This window comes from Panthera pardus, unplaced genomic scaffold (genome assembly GCF_024362965.1).
Source record: "Panthera pardus isolate Hobbes unplaced genomic scaffold, ASM2436296v1 HiC_scaffold_15, whole genome shotgun sequence".
NCBI lineage: Eukaryota > Metazoa > Chordata > Mammalia > Carnivora > Felidae > Panthera > Panthera pardus.
In genome coordinates this window covers 10,531,352-10,546,894 of record NW_026526710.1, presented here as the reverse complement: position 1 = coordinate 10,546,894, position 15,543 = coordinate 10,531,352, and the positions used below count along the sequence as shown (strand labels likewise).

At 44.8% G+C, this 15,543-nt stretch overlaps 1 protein-coding gene across 1 annotated transcript in view; it reads right to left on the bottom strand.

Annotated features, from left to right (window-relative positions):
- CCDC60 (coiled-coil domain containing 60) overlaps positions 1 to 15,543 on the bottom strand; it is a 162,088-nt gene that overhangs the window by 85,502 nt on the left and 61,043 nt on the right. The window contains exon 2 of the mRNA XM_019467310.2: positions 5,471 to 5,550. Coding sequence (XP_019322855.2) covers positions 5,471 to 5,550 — 80 coding nt within the window. The remainder of the gene's footprint in view (positions 1 to 5,470; positions 5,551 to 15,543) is intronic.

The following is a 15,543-nucleotide window of genomic DNA, read 5'->3' as shown; positions in this document are numbered from 1 at the left end:
CCCCACATCCAATCCATTAGCCAGTCCTGTGGCTCTAGATAAATCCCGAGTCTACCCACTTCTCCCCGGTTCATTGTCAACTCTTACAGCCTTTCAACTGGGCTCTATGCAGCATATGGAATGTTCTCTTAAGAATCAGATCATAGCCAGGGCGCCTGGGTGGCTCAGTTGGTTAAGTGTCTGACTTCAGCTCAGGTCATGAGCTCATGGTTTGTGGGTTCCAGCCTTGTGTCAGGCTCTGTGCTGACAGCTCAGAGACTGGAGCCTACTTCGGGTTCTGTGTCTCCCTCTCTCTCTGCCCCTCCCCTGCTCAGGCTCGCTCTTTTTCTTTCTCTCTCTCTCTCTCTCTCTCTCTCTCTCTCTCTCAAAAATAAATAAACATTAAAACAATTTGTTTTAATCAGATCATATCCTTCTCTTGTTCAGCACCCTCCAATGGATTCTCATTACATTTAGACTAGGACCCAAATGCTCACCATGGCCTATGAGGCCCGAGGTCCATTTCTCTAATTTCATTGACTGCTTCTCTCACCCTCTCTCACTCAGCTCCAGCCACACTGGCTACTCTCTGTTTCTCTAACACTTGCAGCTTGTTCCAGCTTTGGCTCCCATCCACTATTTTCCTCTGGAATACACCTGTTGTCCTCCACCCACCTTCCTCCTATATCTTTATGTGAATGGTTCTCACCATCCAGATGTCAGGCACAGAGCCCCCTTTACACAACAGCCTCCTCTGGCCTCTCTAGATAAAATAGCAGCTTTCTCCCCATCACCAGGCTATAGGCATCACCTTGGTGGTTTTGTTTTTTTAATTTTTAAAAATATTTATTTATTTCTAAGAGAGCATAGAGGAGGCATAGAGGAGCATAGGGAGGGGCAGAGAGAGAGAGAGGGAGACACAGAATCCAAAGCAGACTCCAGGCTCCGAGCTGTCAGCACAGAGCCTGACACAGGGCTTAAATTCACAGACTGTGAGAGCATGACCTGAGCCAACGTTGGATGCTTAACTGACAGAGCCACCCAGGCGCCCTGCATCACCTTGTTTTATACTCTCATAGTATATAACCAACACTCCCTTCTCCATCCTATTTCATCACTCACTAACTTGTTTGTTGTCTTTGCCCCATTTTAATGCACACCATTGCCTCTTGTTCACTGAGGACAGGGATTTTGAATGTTTTGTTCGCTGCCGTGTCTCCAGTATATCCAGTCATGCCTGGCATATCCCTGGTGATACCTGATATTCAATATTTGTTGATGAAAATGAGTGACCACAGAAAACTGAGGAAGAACCAAGAAGTGCCTAACCTCTTACAAAGAAAAAAAAGCTGCTTCCTTTGCCAGAATTCCACCTTTGTTATTTCTAACTGCCTTGCTTCAGCTGTCTACCAAATGGAGCTCTAAAGCAAAATCTCAAACACTTGCATAATCTGTACCCTGCTGGGGTCTGCTGGGGAACTTGTGGGGGGGGGGGCAGGGCGGTAATTTCTCACTGTGTCTTTGCAGTTGCCTTCACCTAACTAAACTTCGCCATGGGCAGATCATAGCTCCAGGTCAATATTTTAGTTGTAGTTGCAGAGATGTTTATTTTCCTTAAAACACTTGCAATAAAAAGCACCAGCAGCTTTGGAGAAAGATAGGTTATCGGCTTCATGAGTCATCCAAGAACTGGGCACATGCGGACACCCCGATTGTCAGCTTCCACTAGGAGAGATTCCGCGAGCAAGTGCGTGGCAGGCTGCCTGGTGCCACCGAACATCTGGCAGAGCAGGCGAGGAGGAAAGCAGTTAGGTTTTTATTCTTTCTAGCATCATGTTAAACTGGCCATGAAACTGGGGATGGTGTCATTGAATTATAAGAGGGCTGAGGTATTAAATAAAAATCTAGGAGGTAGTCGGGGCGCCTGGGTGGCTCTGTCGGTTAAGCGTCCGACTTCGGCTCAAGTCATGATCTCACGGTTCGTGGGTTCGAGCCCCACATCGGGCTCTGTGCTGACAGCTCCGAGCCTGGAGCCTGCCTCGGATTCTGTGTCTCCCCTTCTCTCTGCCCCTCCTGTGCTCATGCTCTGTCTCTCTGTCTCTCAATAATAAATAAACATTTTAAAAAAAATCTAGGAGGTAGTCAAGGTGTTTGGTTCAAGGTAGGCTAAAGTCTAATCGGCGAAGTGGGTTTGAAAAACAGTAAGTGGGAAAGGCAATATCTTCTTTGCTAATAATTCGCCTCACTTAATACTGGGAGATGGGCACACAGGGTTTGCATCTCTTGGGGAGGAGATTTCCCCTGGAAAGCAGGATGTTTCCTTCTGAAGGGGACTCGCTGTTTCCTTAAATGTCAGTGGAATCCGAGAGTGTGGCCAGGTGGAACACTTTATTGTTGTTTCTTGTTTTCTTGCTTGTGGTTTTTCTGTGTGGCCTTTTCCACATTCTCTTTCATGTCCAGCGTTTGGACAGGCTAAGCCTGTCCAGTGAGGATGTTAAATTCTAGCTAGTTTCAGAGCCATGGTAAATGCGTCTGGCAGGAGTGACAGTCTCGGCCTGCCAACTCAGGGGTGGCAGAAAAGCCACTGTCTTTATCACCTTTTGACTAAAGCCCCTATGTTCTGCTGGCTTAGTCCAAAGTTCAACCTTGGTTGGTGGGGGAGAGGAAGCATGTCCCCAGGGATGTGCCGGTGAATGCTCCACAACCATCTCTCTTGGCGGGGGAAGGGAGGGGGGGTACAAATAAGCCCTGATTTGTAGCATTTGTGGATTTCTGTGCCGTGAATATTTCCACTGTGGCTGATTTTGAGCTACCGACGTGATGTCAGTGAATGTAGAGCTGGGCAGACATTTGCCTGCAGCCGCTCCTGTTCTACAACATTTCCACCAAACAGATACTGTAACCAGGAATAACGTCAAGAGCACAGAGAAGAGTGAAATGTATGGCATCATTAGGAAGTGATGGGTTTTGAGTATTTATTACCTTTGTTTTAATGTGATGCATTTAATTGTGAGTTCATATCATTGAATTTCAAACTGTAGCTGTGTCTAATAACTGGCTTGCAAATTTCCTGAAGATTTCGCATTCAGTTCTGGTTTGAGCTGGCTCAGCTTTGTCGCCCTCCTTGAGCTGGGTTGAGTCTTGGTATCTGGAATTTACATAGGTCAAGCCATCTGTTGGTACCTTTAGTTATCAGCTGTTTGTCTACAGGATACAGATTAATATGGAAACTCTCATTTCTCAGGCTCCCAAGATTCTGGTATGTATTTGCAGCTGAGGCTTTGGGTCAGAATCATCTACCTCAAGATTGATAATATTCAGCTGGTAAGAACCAACCTGGTTACAATGGTTGTATATGGCCGGTGTCTGTTCCGATTGTTTGGTGCCCATGACATACAGATGGTTCTGTATTTTGAACTTCACCTCTGATCCAAATTCTGTGCTGCACCATTCCTTCTGAAGCCTGGAATGTCCTCCAGGCATGGCCGTGGAGCAGAGTACAGATCCCGGTTGAGGCGTTCTTTCTCAGCTACACGAGCCTCTTTCTTTGCTGCCCCCATTCAGGTAGCTCTTGACTTTCTGACACTACTCCCCCCAAGGTTCCCAGGGCCTGAGCCTCAAAAGCCCTCTCGAGCCTGGGTTCAAATACTCTAGAGGCCAGTATGTCCACAAGTAATGGAGGAGTCCTTGTGGGTCTCAGCCCTCAATTCTGAGACCCAAGTTCACATGCCATCCCTGCTCTCAGCTCTACACAAGCTTGTGAGACTGAGGTCCATCCGCTCTCGAGCTGGGGACATTCTCTGCAGGATTACCTCGACATTGACTATTAGTCTGCTTAGGCTGCCATCACAGAATACCACAGCCTGAATGGCTCAAACAACAGACATTTGTTTTCTTAGTTTTGGAGCCTGGAAGTTCAAGGTCAAGTGTCAGTAGGGTTGGTGTCTCCTGAGGGCTCTCTCCTTGGCTTTCAGACAGTACCTTCCTGATGATGTCTCTTCCTCTTCTGATAAGGACACCAGGCCTGTTGATTCAGGGGCCCACCTTTATGAACCCCCACTTAACCTTAATTACCTCTTTAGTGGTCCTATCTCCACATATAGTCATTGGGGGTTAGGGCTTCAACATGTGCATCGGGGGGTGGTGTGCAATTCAGTCCATAGTAACTACTGAGCACCTGAAAGGTGGTTGGTCCAAACTGATGTGTGCCCTGAGTGTAATTCATCACTGCTCATTTTGTATCACTTTGTCACTTTTCATCACGTATGAAGAATGGAATAGAGTATTTCATCAATATGTTTTATATTGATTACATGATTGATAACACTTCGGCTATGTTGGGTTAAACAGAATATGGTATTAGAATTACTTTCACCTGTCTCTTTTTACTTTTCAATAGTAGTGTGGCTATTCAAAAATTTAAAATTACATGCACAGCTTGCAATTAACGTTTCTCCCGGACAGGGGGTGTTGATGGGCCTTCGTCCCTTCATGCCATTCTTCCTCCCCACCTTTCATGCCCACACCTTGCAGCCCCCTCTTGGGCTCTTGCATCCAGTACCATCAGCTGTGCTCCTGGACGGGGAAGGTGTGGAGACGCAGATGGGCAGTAGAGACAGAGGGAGCTTCCGGGTGAGGGAGGTGAAGAACGAGAATGTGTTGCCCTGACTTGCATTGTGGTCTGGCTCAGAGTGGGAGACACAGAAGATAAACGGGCCTTCCACACTGCCTGTATGACCCCCCTCTCAGCACATCTTTACGTGTTTTGTGCTCAGAGAGTCTCCACCTCTTCCCGTGCCTTGAGGTGTTTTGCCAAAAGTCCCATTTATGATCCCACCTTGGAACGTTGCAGGTCCCAGGACAGAGTTAAGAGGTGAGAGGGAGAAAAAGCCCAGCTCACCGTCCAGAGATGACTAAGATAGGGTTAGACCTCAGTTTGCTCATGCTATTTTACAGGAAGGGGTTGGGTGGGGTGGGAGGTTGGATAGGGATGGCACTGTGTTAAAGGCCACACAAGGGGCACTTTAGCTGTTTTATTTCACCCAGTCCTTCTAACAACCTCATATCATATTCATTTTACAGATGAGGACACAGAGACTCGGGGAGGTTCAATAGGTTCTGCCACGTTACCAGCTGCCAGGTAGCAGGGCCAGTGTTTGAGACCAGGTCTGTCTGACTCTGGGCAACCATGATGTGCGTCTGGAGTAAAAGGAGAGATTTTTCTGGAGCACATGGGAACTGTCTTGAGTTGGATTCAGGTCCAGGAAGGAACGCAAAGGGAATTCTAGGCAGTGATTGGCAGCTAGTGGAGAGGTTAGTCCAGTAAAGATACTCTCTGGAAAGTCCAGCCAAAGGACACCCTCCTGCAAGTCTTCTGCTTAATGTTTAGTGTTGGGGACCTTGGGATTTAGCAAGGACTCGTAGGGACCGCTCCGTAGCCTGCTCATCTCTGTCAGGGCATGTATGGGTTAATCCTTGCGGGCTCACTCACCGGCTTCGTGCAAGGTCTTTTTTGAGGTTTATGATTTCCTTGTCCATGTACTTGATGCTCTTCATCGGCTTGTCTGGGACCTGATGGGAAGCCAAGAAGTGAAAGAAAAAAGTGTTAGTGCACCGTTACGAATGGAGCCAGGCTGCAGGAGGCTCAGGCATTCATCCAAGATCTCTGACCAGGTTGGAAGGGGTCCTGGGCAGCACAGTGACCTCCTCTACACCAGAGAGGGGCCGTGTGCACAGCGGAAGCAACGAGGGCTTTGGAGATAGGCAGACCTGAGCTCTTACCCTGGTTCTGTCTGGTGACTGGCTGTTTGATCTCAGACAAATTGCTCAACCTCTCTGGGCCTCTTTCTCAGAAGAGAGGAGGAATAATTCTTACCTTGGGACAATTCATCGCCAAATTCCTGACTCGTAGCAAGCCTTTGATAAATGGAGGCTCTTGATATTAACATTATACTCAAAGCAAAGCAAAGAATGAAATGTTAATAATCATTGTTGGCAGTGTAGGCAGCTGATTTGGAGAAGTGAATCTTGTCAATGGTACTTTTTCCCCCTCGCCGCCCCTATAGCAGGGTTTTATGAGTGAATTAACCAGGTGATTGTTTATGGGTTTTTCTTTGCCTTTCCGGTAATCATTGGCCTTGCCTAGCCATAAGGGAAACCTCATAAGACTTAAATTCATTACTCAGAGGTGGATACCAGGTCAATGTAAAGAAGAGTGTTAAATTAACTGTATTCTAATATAAGAGTCACTTTTCTCAGCCCCAGTTTAGTGGAACAACAAGATCATTATCTGGATTACCCTGCCTGGAAATGAATGCCTGCTGTACTAATTTTTTTTTTTTTTTTTTAACCAAAGGAAGTGCCAAGACATTATGGGAAAATGGGTGGTTTCAATGAAGCTGGTGGAAGAATACGTTGTGGTGACTTTTCTGAAGGGTGATGTGTCAGCGCACCCTAAATGCTGCCACAGTGTGCTTGCCTCAGGGTATAATGATCCTTCTGTTGTCAGGCGTCCTGTGGGAATATCCCTGCATGGGCACGGAGATCCATCAGCAAAACCACTCACTGGGATGCTGCTTGTAAGAGGAAACTCACGGCAACTCCCTATTTGTCTTCACAGTAGAAGACAGGTCAAATAATTATGGTGCATCTAAACAATGGAATAGTATACAGCAATTAAATGTGATGACGGTATAAGGATGGAAATATATATATTGACATACGGAGATGTCTGAGTTCTTTGGGAAGTCACGTTACAATATGTAGTACTCTCCCTTGTGATACTAGCTCCCTCACTAGACCATTTGCCCACCCCCCCTCCCATGGGGCACTTGCAGCAGGGGTGGTCCTGAGTGGCTGAAGCCAAACAGCACAGCCCATCCCCCATCACTGTGACTGGTTAAGGAATGGTCATGTGATGTGGTTTGGGCAAATGAGATGCATGCAGACATTTGCCAGGGGCTTCTAGAAAGCATGGTTCCTAGATCCTCTAAGGAACCACAGGCGGAGAAGTCCTCTTTCCTCATTGACTATAATTGGAGGAGCAGATGATCTGTGGGAGTTGCTGGCAGCCATTTTGTGCCCATGAGGAGCACCTGCCTCTAGTTGAAGAGGATGTGGGGGAAGACAGGAGAGTCAAAGAAAAACTTGTTCCCTGGTGCCTTGTTGAACTAATCAGGCTTTACTAGGCTTTTCATGAACATTTCCTTTATTATTTAAGCCAGCTTGAATTAGATTTTCTGTTACCCACAACCATAAGATTTCTATCTGAAAAATGTCTTCCCTTGGGTGTGCCAAGCCCGTCAATAGATAGAATTATTTTAACTAGGGGCACCTGGGTGGCTCAGTGGGTTAAGTGCCGCAACTTCAGCTCAGAGATCATGATCTCATGGTTCATGAGTTCAAGCCCCACGTCAGGCTCTGTGCTGACAGCTCAGAGCCCGGAGCCTGCTTCAGATTCTGTGTCTCCCTCTCTCTCTGCCCCTACCCCACTCACACTCTGTCTTTCCTTCAAAAATAAATAAACATTAAAAAAAATTTAAGAATTGTTTTACCTAGAACTCATCCTCTTTTCCCTTCCCTTCCCCTCTTGTGTGATCAACATCAGATGACATCCATTTTGTTGCATTTCGCAGTGAAACCAATGAGATTGGCCGTGTTGAGATCAAAGTTTGAAGTCATTGTTACCTATCTTCCTAATTCCTCTCTTTTTCTGAACCTTCTATAACTCTTCCCTGTGGGACCAAAGTAACTTTCTTTTTTTTTTTAATTTTTTTTTTCAACGTTTTTTATTTATTTTTTGGGACAGAGAGAGACAGAGCATGAACGGGGGAGGGGCAGAGAGAGAGGGAGACACAGAATCGGAAACAGGCTCCAGGCTCCGAGCCATCAGCCCAGAGCCCGACGCGGGGCTCGAACTCACAGACCGCGAGATCGTGACCTGGCTGAAGTCGGACGCTTAACCGACTGCGCCACCCAGGCGCCCCCCAAAGTAACTTTCTTAAAAGATATTGTAAATTAAAAATATTTATGAACAATGAAAAACCAAACACACTCAAACTTCCCTGCCCGATAATTTGAAAATACGAGATTGAAACCCTGTTTGAAGTCACAATTGTTTACACATCATTCTCTTAAATGTCTCAAGTTTTACTCCCCTCAAGAAGCAAATATGATACTGTCCAAATTTCACACATTCCCCTCCCTCTCCAAATGTTGCCTACTGACAGTTGCCTGTAGAAGAAAATTTGTATTGATTAGGGCTGGTGCTGACCAATTTATAGCAGTAAAGTCAAGTTGTCCCCTCCACTTGACACAAAACTTTAGCAGGACAAGATCCAGCCCCCAAATCCCTGCAATTATGTCATCATTCCAGTGAATTCTCAGGAAGCGATTTTCACAATAGTCGCTCAGGAAGCGACTATTATTTAATTACAATTATAATAAGCCAGCAGTAATAATGGCATTGAATGAGGGAGTGCCGGTTGTCAGGACGTTTACCAACACTATTTGATATTAGCACAATTAAAAGTACACACGACATCCAAGAATCACCATCTTTACAGGTTTCTGGAGGGCAGTTTAGCCATGTGTATATGTAGCCTTAAAAACACATTACGCTCATGCCCGGCAATTGTACTTTTACCCAGGAAATTTTTCAGCAAGGATGAAAAGATTTATCCATGAGGATTCTTATCACAACAGTAGTAATAATAGTGAAAAACATTTAAGTGTCCAACAATGAGCGTTGAGGGGATAAATCATGGTCTACCCAGGTGATGGCATACAATGCATTTGAATTTGATGCTACTAGTTAATGTTGCTATCGATGTATATTTGTTGCTATGGAAAGGAATATAATTTCAAGTAAAACCACATGTCACAAAAATGTAAAGAACTTAGATCTAGAGAGTTTTAAGATTCATATTCATGAAAATCTGTAGATATTTCTAAAAATACATACACACTAATACAAATTATATTTTAAAGTAATGCTATATATAGGGGCACCTGGGTGGCTCAGTCGGTTAAGGTTCTGACTTTGGCTCAGGTCGTGATCTCTCACGGCTTGAAGGCTCGTGAGTTCGAGCCCCTTGTCGGGCTCTGTGCTGACAGCTCAGAGCCTGGAGCCTGCTTCGGATTCTGTGTCTCCCTCTCTCTCTCTCTCTGTCCCTCCCCTGCTTGTGCTCTCTCTTTCTCTTTCAAAAATAAATGAGCATTAAAAAAATTAAATAAAGTAATGATATATGGCAAGGTATATATGCAATAACATAATAGGTTGAAAGTAAATGTAACAAATTGTTAGTAGGGATATTATTGCAGGATGTTTGAATTATAGGTAAGTGGTAACTTTTAATTTGGGTCATCTCTTTCTCTTCTTTAAAAATAATTTACCTTTATTAATTGTCCAATAAAATAATAGCGTGTTTGTGTTTGGAAAGCAATTCTGACTGATTCTATCAATATGAGCTAAGTGTAAGTTTTCAGGGCTGCTTTAAATTGAGTAATCAGAGTCTGGAGTGATGTAGATTAGTAGATTATTTTAGCACACTAGGCTAAAATGATGTAAGTTAGTAGATTATTTTAGCAGGGCCTAGGCAGGAAACAGAGCTCATTCATGCCAGATAGTTCAATACAGGGAATTTAATATAGGGAAGCAATCACAAAGGTGTTGGAAGAATTGAAAAGCTAAATAAGGGATGGCATGACAAGCTAGAGATTGACAACCTAGCTTGGATGGAGGGGCTAAGGAGAGAGGCAGCCTTCAAAAGCCCAATCCAGCCCAGTCCACCTGGCAAAAGGTGGGCTCGTGGAGGAGATGTAGTTTCATTTGGGAGCTGCCACCAGAAGCTGAGTGGGGGAAGGAGAGAAATACTCTGGCTTCTCCCTTCTCTGACCCTCCAGTTTCCTCTTCGGGAAGCCAGCTGGCAAGGGCACCTGGGAAATGTAGTTTGCAAGGATCAGCCCCCCCCCTCCCCCCCCCCCCCCCCCACTCCGTGGGAGCAGGAAATGAAAATGGAAATGAGGGCCAACATCAAATGGCTGTGGTTATAGTTTATGCTCTGGGTGCTGACCAGGTATTTTTGGACTATAAATCTGGTTTTCCTGATTTATATGGATCCCTTTGCAGATGGTAACTTTGGATATTTCTTATCTTTGGGTCCTAAGTTTGAGGTTCTTAGAATTTTCCTTGGCTGAGATGCATATCCAGAATTGGGATCATTCTTTCTCTCTCTCAAAATCATTATCACAATGCAGGTTTCTAGAGTATCCAGAACCCTCCTACTTCTCCCAGTTTCTTTTCCCTGGGAAGTATGGCTGACCTGGAACAGCATGGGTTTGAAATGCGTACATCCACTTTTACTTGGACTTTGTACAGAAGAGTACTGTACATGTATTTCCTCTTCTGTATGATTTTCTTAATAACACTGTCTTTTCTCTAGCTTACTTTATTTTAAGGATACAGTATATACTACATGTAATACACAAAATATGTGTTAATCGATTGTTTATGTTACCAGTAAGGCTTCTGGTCAACAGCAGGCTATGAGTAGTTAAGTTGTGGGGGGAATCAAAAGTTATATACATATTTTTGATACTGTGTGTGTGTGTGGGGGGGGGGGTGCTGTCAGTGCTCCTAATTTCTGTGTTGGTGAAGGGTCAGTTGTATCATCTATTCCAGATCTTCATAGCCCACTTCCTCTGGCACCAAAATTTGTATGTCCTGTGCTCCACACACTTTAAGCCCTTATCCCGGATAAACAAACCGATGCTAAATATTTCTTCCCTGCTGACACTGATGAATGTGTCTCCCTACCCTGGTAACACGTTTGCAATACAGCTCTATGTTTAAGATTGTATTCTGGTTATGAAACTAACTAATGAACATTGTGGAAAATCAAGAAAAGATTTTTTTAAAAAGTTGGGAGAAAATAAAAGTCAAGTATAACCCTATCACCATCCCTTTGGATGTCCTTTGCCTTGCTTTCTGTGACTACTTCCAGCCAAGATTACTAAAAACCATCCTGGGACTGTGACTTTAATTTTCTATCCTTGCTTCCCTCGGGAGTGCCATTGGCCTTAAGAGCCTTTGGTTTATTCCGTTGACTTGTAGAGTGTAGGGGATGCCTTCGTTCTTTGTTTCCTGGAAAACAAAGTCAAATCTCTGCCATGTCCACATTTTCCTACAGCGTGTGTCCTTATTCTGATTGATCTATAAATGAGTCTTTGACAGCGTCTGTGAGAAACACCACATGACATCCTGTAATGTGTCAGGTTAAACGCTGATAAATGTGGTGGGGAGAGGAGGAACACAACTCATTGGAGGCTTAGCTGGGGTTGGTTTGGGGGCAGGTACATTCACATTTAATATTCATGTACTGTGAATATTCCGATTCATAGTAACATTTGGAAGCAATTTGGTTTAACCTGATAGCTGAGAAGTGGGAGGTGGCAGAAATGAAAAGAAAGAGCTTTTTTGTCTGAAAGACCCAGGTTTGAGTCCTGGCTCTGTCACTTAGGAGTTGAAGAACTTAGGCAAGTTGCATATCCTCCCCAAGTCTGTTTCCCCATCTGTGAAATGGAGTTAATACTGTCTACCAACAACATTATTGTTCATCTATATGCCATACATTGTTCTAAGTGTGTTTTCATTTGAAATACATGATTCCATTTAGACCTTGCCATATTATTATCCCCATTTTATAGAGGAACAAGCTGAGGCTTTGAAAAGTGAACACAACATGCTATCAAATGGCAAATTCTGGGTCTGAACTCAAGTTCAAGTGACACCAGAGCATGTATTCTTTTTTTATTCATTTTTAAAAAATGTTTTTATTTATTTTTGAGACGGAGGGAGACAGAGCATGAGCAGGGGAGGGGCAGAGAGAGAGGGTGACACGGAATCCAAAGCAGGTTCCAGGCTCTGTGCTGACAGCTCAGAGCCTGACATGGGGCTCGACCTCATGGACTGTGAGATCATGACCTGAGCTGATGGCGGATGCTTAACCGACTGAGCCCCCCAGAGCCTGTATTCTTAACCATGACTTCATTCTGATTCCCATTTTGCATAGTGGGGGCTAAATAAGGGATAGCAGTTGCTAGCTATTAATTTAAAGATACTGCCTCCAAAGCTTGCCCACCGGATTTTGTCACAAAAATTTTTATATGGCGAAACATCAGAATGGTTTGTTGGCAAGCCGATCTTTTAAATATCTGTTGTTCTCTGTCTTTTTATCAAAGAATGTTCCAAACCCATCTTTGTTACTTCTTAAAATATGATCTACTTCCTAGAATCAGATTAAGATGGAAATGAATTCCTGCTAAATGTACTTGGGCTGATACAGACATCAGGGGAACAGCTGGGAAGCTCTGTCAAGTGGTGAGGGGGAAGGGAGACCATTTGAAAAGCTGAGAGCATTGAGGAGCAAGGAAGATGATTAGCAAATTTCAGACTCCTTATGGAGAAGCTGTAAAGAACAAAATAGGCAGAGAGTGGGTAGGATCCATGGCAAGGGTATATGCATGAAACCAGAGATCATAGTTTGCAGACTGATATTTAAACTTTGGGTGGTTTTATGATGGTGACCGGCACTTTCCTTTGGGGGGAATGAGTTTTTTGTTTGGTTTTTGGTTTTTGGTGTTTTTTTTTCTTAAAGATATAAGACACGTATCTACCTATGTAGGGATTACCCAGAACTAGTGACCTCATTCCCATGTAGACGCTTCAAGCTGAAATAGGAAGTGTGCTATTGAATTTTTTAAAGAATTTCTTCACGGAAGGCAGGGTACATCCTTTAGAGCATTTTGATTTAACCATTCTTGTTTTTCTCAACTCCCAGGAGAAATGAGGTGGGGGGGGGCTGGGGAATATTGGGGCCCTGGAGAGTAGTGGGGTAGGGAAAAGGGGATGGTTAACCAGGGGAGGGATGCAGAGTGAGTCTTATGCTGGGACCCTAAGAGCAGAATAAGCAGCAGGAATCTCTGGGGGAAGAGAAGGATGACAATGGTTCCTGGGAAGAAAGCTTCTGATCTCCAGCTTCTGACACAGTGTCTGACCCTGAGTTCAATCCATCATTTGCTGAATGACGAGATGAATATATCACAGTCTCAAGGTTCAGCCCTACAGATTAGCTGTTAATTACAAAGGGAACAAGGTACCTGCATAAAGACAAGCTCTGGCAGATACCTCCTGAACCAGTGTGAGCACACTCAGCATCACCAGTGATGGGACAAACTGATGTCATGTGCCCTGAAGCAATGCACTGGGGAGGACACAGTATCACCTGCATCGTATTTCTCTCTCTCTCTCTTTAAGTTTATTTATTTATTTATTGAGAGAGAGAATGAGCAGGGGAGGAGCAGAGAGAGAAGGAGACAGAATCTCTGTCAGCACAGAGCTTGATGCAGGGTTCGAACCCACAAACCCATGAGATCATGACCTGAGATGAAATCAAGAGTTGGAAGCTCAACCAACTGAGCCACCCAGGAGCCCCACCTACACTGTCGTTCTGTCACAAATGCCCAGTCTGAATGTGGTCAGGAAGGAACAATCAGAAAAATAAAAAGTGAGGGTCATTCTGCAAACTAAATGACCTGGAATCTTTGAAAACTTCGACATCTGTGTCTGTTGGGGCCTCTGGGAAGCAGACACTGAGACAGAAGTGCAAGAGGCTTATTGGGATAAACTTGTGAGAGAGAAAAGAGGGAAAGAGCAAGACTGGGTAGAGAGAGCCTCAGACCATGATGGGGATCTAGACAAAGTCTAGAGCAAACTAGGAGTCCAAACGTAGGGCAGAAATGGCCAGCGTTCTTTAGCTGGGGATGATGGGTTGATCCTGGCCTCTGAGGTAGGTCCTACAAGTGCCAACAGCTGGAGGCTCTCAGCTACCTGCAGTCCTTAGGGTTGAGTGGCAAGTTCTTTCTTGGAAAGAGGTCCAAGAGACACACCTTCCACGGTGTCAAATCTTTTTTTTTTTTTTTTTTTTTTTTTTTTGAGAGAGCACAAGCAGGGGGAGGGGAGAGGGAGAGAGAGAATCCCAAGCAGGCTCAACATTCAGCATGGAGCCCGAGGTGGGGCTTGATCCCACAACCCTGGGACCATGACCTGAGTCGAAATCAAGAGTTGGATGCTTAACCGACTGAGCCACCTAGGCACCCCTCACAGTGTCAAATCTTATAAATCACCACCTGCATCTGTCACCAGCAACATTCATTTTGAGGGACAATGCCCCGACTATGTCAACAGCTTGCCTGGGGACTGGATGGGGAGTCTGGGGTTGGGGCCCTTTTTTACATTGGTTTATTTGATCCTCATGACAACCTTTATGAGGTACTCTTACTCCTATTTTGCTGAAAAGGAAACCCAGGACTGGAGAGGTTAAGCCGCTTATTCAAGGGCCCATGGATGATCCCTGGTGGAGATTAGTGTCCTGCACTCCTTGACCATCCCACTTCACCCTTATCTAGTCTAGGGGCCAGCAAACCACGGCCTGCTGTTGACTTTTGTGAATCGGGAGTTTTTACTGGAACACATTCACACCTATTTGTTTATGACTGTAAAACCTAGGCGAGTCTGTTTCCCATCTGTAAATGAGAGACGGAGATGTCAGGCTGGTGGCCTGCAGGATTCATTTGATCTGTGCAGTGTTTACAATTATTTGGAATTCATTTCCTACCTTTAGAAACTATGATCTTTCATATACACACTCAGATTTCTAGCTGTGCAACAATGTAAAGGGTTGCAGAAAACGTGGACTGTGCAGGCTTCCTTTGCTTTGTGAGTGGGGGTTGGGTGGAGGGAGGGGGAGGTGGCTAAGTCTTGTAAGCTGACAAATTATTGTGGAATTGTTCCACATCAGCACCGTGTTTAGCATTTTATGCCTTTACTCTCGTTTGCTTCTTCCAACAACCCAATGGGACAGTTATTAATAAACCCATCTTACAGAAGGAGAGCACAGAGGAAGTTCATTCAAGGTCATACAGCTGGCCAGCTATCACAGCAAAGAATAGAACCCCCATGTGATGGCTAATTTGAGGTGTCAACCTGACTGGGCCACAGGTGCTCAGGCACTATTCTGGGTGCTTCTCTGAGGGTGTTTTTGGATGAGTTTAACATTTAAATTGATAGACTGAATAGAAAAGATTGCCCTTCCTTTTTTTTTTTAAGTTTATTTATTTATTTTGAGAGAGGGAGAGAGAGAGAGGGAGGGAGAGAGAGTGCAAGCGGGGAAGGGGCAGAGAGAGAGGAGAGAGAGAGCATCCCAAGAGAGAATCCCACTGGTGGTGCAGAGCCTGATACAGGACGCAAACCCACGAACCGTGAGATCGTGACCCGAGCCAAAGTCAGATGCTTAACTGACTGAGCCACCCAGGCGCCCCAAAGATTGCCCTTCCTAATGTTGGGTGGGCCTTATCCAATCAGCTGAAGAACAGAACAAAAGCCTTATCTCCCCAGACTCGTAAGAGGGAGCTCCTCTTGCGTGATTGCCCTTGGAACTGGGACATTGGATTTTTTTTTTTTTCCTGACTCTGGACTTGAACTGAAACATTGGCTCTTCCTGGGTC